The sequence below is a fragment of the Boleophthalmus pectinirostris genome, unplaced genomic scaffold (genome assembly GCF_026225935.1).
Source record: "Boleophthalmus pectinirostris isolate CB_2022bp ecotype Guang Dong unplaced genomic scaffold, ASM2622593v1 HiC_scaffold_23, whole genome shotgun sequence".
In the NCBI taxonomy this organism is placed as follows: domain Eukaryota; kingdom Metazoa; phylum Chordata; class Actinopteri; order Gobiiformes; family Gobiidae; genus Boleophthalmus; species Boleophthalmus pectinirostris.
Genome location: NW_026571207.1, coordinates 18,054,703 through 18,060,702, shown reverse-complemented (window position 1 = coordinate 18,060,702; position 6,000 = coordinate 18,054,703). Strand labels below are relative to the sequence as shown.

Below are 6,000 nucleotides of genomic sequence, written 5' to 3'. Positions count from 1 at the left end.
AAGTCTGGACTTAAGTAAAGTGCAAAGTATTTCTACTAGGCTGAACAATTTGGGAAAAAAATCTTATGCGATTTTCCTGGTAAACTTTGCAAAAAAAAAGTAGCCTTTGCGATTTGAACGCCATGATCATTAAAAAAAAAATCTATTACAGACCAGACATAATTGTAGTAAACCAAATATCACACATACCTTTTTAAATTAGTTATACTGTCAATTTACATTTCACTACTATTTTCATATCAACCAATCCATCTAGCAGTTTTGCCCTGTTCCACTCAATGTCATTGGTTTGTACTGCCTGCTTGAAATCAGTCTCAGACTGACAGAAACCAGGGTAATTCTTTGTATAAAGCAGAAAAAATGTAACTCGACTGACCTAACTAGATTTGAGCTGATGGTCCTGAGTGGTCAGAAGACATTACAGAAACACTGCTTTCAGAGCAATTCTTTTTAAGTTCCATCACTGCACGTCAGGATGGTTAAATGAAATGGCCAAACAGCATTTCATATCGGCTCAGAAGGGCCTAAACGGGCTCTTCGCTGGCCCATTCTTCTGGTGACAGACGACGTGTAGCACTGGAGGAAAAGGAAGAAGGCAATTAGAATTCTTTGCGTAACTGGGAGATTTACAGAGCCAAATGGAGCATACCTATCTAACACACAAGGGCCGGAGTCTAGAGAGATGGAAACGTGGGGAAAGTGGACCGTACATGGACTTTGTGGAAAATAGCAGTAGATAAAGACAGGAAGCCAACGCATTTAGAAGTGAAGCATTGGGTGAACACAACAAAGGATGAAAGAGCTGGAGAAGGATGAAGGGAGAGTCTGAGATAAGGAGACCCAGGACTGATAGGAAAACAAGAACGATGTGGAAATATCATAGTTTAGAAACTATGCATGCATCAGTTACACCGGGGTTTTTCAAAATCTGGTGTGCTCTCCTTTCTGCTTGTCCTCCTAGTCCTATCATTAAATGGTGGTACTCTGATTTCCAGATATCTTCTGGAAACTAGGTTTATAAATTTGAGAACCACTGGGTTAGACTGATATGAGCGTGTATGGGTTGAGGCCAGGCTATACTCATCCTTTTAATTTAACATACTGTGTACAATCTATTATGTATAAAAGACAATTTATATTTAGAAGAAGTAAAAAGTGTATTTCCCTGTGCCCAATGACATCTATGGGCTCTTCCATCCATGCTGGCTTTTGTGGTTATATAATTTGTCTACTACTAGTTACTTCAATACAAATCATATCATAAGCTCAATGTTAAGCTAAGCCCAGGCAGAAACCAGACTATATGGTTCACTGCTCTCTGGTCTGGGGTGAGCTGAGGTAGTAGCTGCATGTGCAAGTGTGGTTTTATGCAATATTAGTTGACTTCACACCTGCTGTTTGCATTCCTGCCCCCTCCTCCAGCCCCAAGCGCACCTCACCTCTGCCTGTGATGGAAACAATAAGAGTAAAAGGCTTGTTAGTGCTCTGAAGGCCAGCTGCTCTGTTAAATTTAAGGCTGAGTTCATCTTTACTGCTGGGTGGGGAGGACAGTGTGGTTCTATGGGCCAGGTGTACATCAGGGCTCCTGATTTAAGCTTAAGTCATGGAGACATGTCATAAACACTACTGTCTTGTTTCCTATTACAATTTGAACATAAATAACTTTTTATTAATGCTACACACTACCAAGTAATGTGGTTTGTTTTGGTTGTTGTGATACATTATTGGTTGTCTTCTTGTGTTGTTGAGGAAGATGAGAGGAGTCACATCTTGACACCAGGTGCATTCATTTGTTTGTGAGCTAACAAACTAACAGTGATTATAGAATACAGATTTTGCGTCAGTCTTGAAGGATACATTTAGCTAAGTCTGTTATGGGTTGATATAAGTTCAGACTGAATGTGAAGACAGTTAATTGTTTTAAATTATTTTCTAATTGTATTTTGTTAATGTGTGAAGAGATAAACACTTCATTCCTATTTGAGGGTGTTAAGTCTAGCCTTTCTTTCTCACCGTGACACTGTTTACACAGCTCTGCCAACAAGCTTCCTGTTAAAGTGCCCTCGGTCTCCCTAACCCCTTTCTTAACCACTTATGTTGACTTAATGAACATGTAATGAATGCGTATATTTTCACAAGTGCAGATTAGTTATCCCAGCCTAAACTGTTCCGATGCTTTGACTTTCCAACAGCGTCTTGGCTTGAGCGACCACACCACACAATAATGAGGGATATCCCCGTCATGCATTGCACTTTATGAACCATTTTGTTCATTACTTTTTATTCCTCAATTTTCACTTGTAACTGCTCGGGCTTTCCCCTTTTTAGAGCTGTGAGATTTGGGCGATGCCACAAGCTCCACCTGACCCCAGATCTGAACTGTTTGTTTGAGGCAATGTTTCCATGGTGAGAAGTTTCCACTCTCAACAAGAGAAAGATGGAGATAAGGATGGAGTGATTAGAATAAAAACACGAAGGATCGGAAAGAAAGCAGCCGCGCGTAAAAGAGAAAAAGATTGCACTAAGAGACAAGAGAAAAACAAGGGGCCAGGCATAGAAAAGGAGTTTAGTCAAGTGTGTGACAGATAAGATGGCAGAGATTGGTGAGGGGTGATGTAGAACAGGGAGATTAAAAGAGGAGGAGGATAAGCAAGGTTACAAAGAAACAACAAAAGCATGAGATTGTACTTTAACAGGATAAGTTACGCTCCAGGTCGTTTTTTCCAGAGGGGCCTTCATTCATAAGTGAAGTGGGCTTTCTGTAAAGTGAATTCCCACAGGTTGTGTTTGTCTAACAGGGTGTTTTTAAGGCAGATACTGCATATGGAGAATGAGTATTAGACTTTCACCTGACCTCTGTGTTATACATGCAGGAACTGTCAGCAGACTACACACATGACTGACAGTCTTACAAGAGGCATGTCTGGAGATGGTTCACCGGCATGATGTTTAACGGTATACCATGTCAGTGAAAAAAACTATGTAGAAAAAGTGTACTTGTCATGCACAGATTCTGTATGAATGAAATGTGTGAAGTATGAATGCTGGTTGAGAGGTTGTTGTTACAGAATATATAGCAGCCACACTATCTTCCGGCCTTAGAGCTGCTGTGGCATCTAAAACGCTTTAAATTAACCTGATGCCTATTAACTATTTGACTATTATTTATTTTTAGAATAAAAGATACAAAAGGATGTGATGAGAAACAAAGTTATTGAATTGGCTAACAGCCAAATTCATATCTCTTTAAAACAAGATAAATGACTGACATTAGTCTGGTTTTAATATTTCGCGTAACTTTTGTCCAAATCTCTGACTTTGAGGGAGGGGTTTGTGTGAAAGTTGGTCAGAAATCTTTTATTGCTATATATTAGATTTCAGGATGTCAACGACTGATTACTTGGAAGTCTGTGGGGAGGTGACAGATGAGCAAAGAGGATGACATGCAAGACGAGCTGGAGGGGAATATGTGGGATTATGGACAGTTGTAATACAATACATGTTTTGGACAATGCTGTGTTAAGAGTTTAGCTTTAGTTAAAAAAGAAAAGTGACTTAACAGAGCAATAGAGGCACTTAACCACCCGGACCATGGGTTATGTACATCACAGTTATCAAATTTACTTGTCAATCTTGTATTGGCGGGACAACTTATTAAATATAGTTTTATATATTTTTTGGAATCTGATTCAAAACACAATCAGAACACTTGAATATATTTCCAAACTAAAATTACAAATTGAGGTGAACTAAAGTACGACTTTGCTCTTAAAACATTCAAATAATTTTTTGTTCACCCTGTTCCTGGTTAAACAAACCAAAAGTTAACCAAGAGCTTTTACAATAATTTGTTTATTTGACTAAGAAACCTTCATCATAACCAACTCCAGAAAGCATATGTAGCTGTAGTTGTTCTGTAGTAGTTCTGACCTCTTGTTATAATTTCATAGATGTCTCCTTGCTGCATATTCTTCATATTCTTCATTCTTACTCAATGGAAGTGTCTTTCTCTGTTCTGCGTCTCCTCTTATCTGTCATCTACAAATTGAACCCCTCTTTCCCTTTGACCTCATGTGAAGAGCATATTTCACTGTTAGTTATAACTCAGCATTCCTGCCCTATGTCATGTCGTCATGTGCAGTGGCTGGGAATGGTCTAGAAACTCATACTATTTGACCTGTCGAATCTCCCTCAGACACTATTTGCTGCAGTGGAACATTTTTAAGGACCCAGGATCCGGAGTTAAGCTTTGGGGAAGTCTGGCCAGTCCTCCCTGTCTTAGCCCTGGTATGGCTCTTATTAGCGCTCCTTGCCATGGCAGATTGGAGAAGCCTTTTGAAACCTAATATGGTCTTAAATCAGATTTATAAATGTTTAGGTGTATTATGAAAAACACACACGCCGGCCGTCTCTTGGTGTATTCTGACTGTTTATGTGAATGGGAGTTTGGGGGCACTGTTCTCCTTTGTGTGTTAAATTAATGGGAAAATTGTGCACATTGTTTGTCTTGCCCTAATTCCTCCAATGCGACAGCGTTTCAATAAACAGTGCATGGTGGAAGTGGATAGAAGAAAGTCCCAGGCCACCAGTTCATATTGCAGTATGTATACAGTGAGTGGTGCAGTTAAAACAGATTGAATAGCCGCCAGGAAACATGATAAGTTTTTAAAATGACGGAAAGAGAAACTCATTTTGGCCATTATTTTGTCTCGAGAGATTGTTTGCGTTGTACCAGACATGTGAAGTTCATTGAGGGTAGGGATTCTTGTATGTTTGTTGTTACTATTCGGTTAATGATCTCTGGGTTATTGTATGCCATATGGGACACTTTCAGAGTTGATGTAATAATTTGCCAGAGAAAACAATTTCAAATGGTTCACGTAGCTTCAAGCCATAATATATTTTTTTTCTTTTACAAATAATTAGTCTGGCTCCTGTTTTCAAATCCCCAATGAGAGAAAAAATGAAACTAACATCCAACCAATTAGAGAGGGATTCAGTGAACGTTTTGCATAAAGCACACACCCATTTTAGACAGACTGATATTAATCGTTTACATTTTAACAGACCTTTGCTTGAATAAGTATTCTTATCCACTTCATTAAGGAATCACATTTTTACACAATTTTTTCTTTTACAGGGACTTAAACCGGAACAATATCACAAGAATCACCAAAGTGGACTTCTCTGGCCTCAAGAACCTCAGGATTCTGTAAGTCTTTCACTGCCATAAGTCTCTCCTTTTTTGTCTGTACATCCTACTTCTGCACCTCCTTGACGTTTTAACATGCACACTCGACATTAAAGGTTCACTATGTAACTTTCCTTGTTGAGAGTCTGCCCCCATCTTGTCTCCATGAGGATGTTATTACTTTGCATTAAACTCCTCCAGAGAGAGAAGTAAGAATGCACCGATACCAATACTGGTATCAAATATTGGTGCCAACCCATGAAAATTTGCTGGATTGGATGTCGACTCCAGAATACTGTTCTGCTCATATCCTGGATAGGCCTATAAATTGATATAATAATAAGACTATTTACTGGTCGTAGTTGGTCCAGAAAGTCTTACAATGTTTGAGCTTTTAATGCAAGTTGATCTGTAGTACTTGAGAGATGAGTAACAGTTTTGCCATACAAGATTTTTTATTCTTAGGAAGTTTATTTTTAGTCCTTGAACTGGTTTCAGCTGATAAAGAGTATCTGCAGGTACTTAAAGCCATAGAAACAGAATTGGTTTCAGAACTAAAAAAGATGGATTGGTGCAAACCTAGAGAGAAGTAGGTGATGCCATCAAGACCAAGTTACAGGTCAGATCCATGGTGAGGCAAGCAGTATGGATCATCATATGATCCATACTGAAAAACACAATTGGCTTAATTGAATAAATGCAGGATAGATAGGATTAATGGTACAGGCAAAGCAGTAGCATGTCCATGAAAAAAGTGGAGGAAATGTGTAAGATTCATTATTTTAATAATGATAATACCAGAAAGGTCT

The 6,000-nt window shown here is 38.8% G+C and overlaps 1 protein-coding gene across 1 annotated transcript in view; it reads left to right on the top strand.

The window, feature by feature from the left end:
• slit3 (slit homolog 3 (Drosophila)) overlaps positions 1 to 6,000 on the top strand; it is a 189,925-nt gene that overhangs the window by 9,383 nt on the left and 174,542 nt on the right. Inside the window, exon 2 of the mRNA XM_020923596.2 lies at positions 5,141 to 5,212. Coding sequence (XP_020779255.1) covers positions 5,141 to 5,212 — 72 coding nt within the window. The remainder of the gene's footprint in view (positions 1 to 5,140; positions 5,213 to 6,000) is intronic.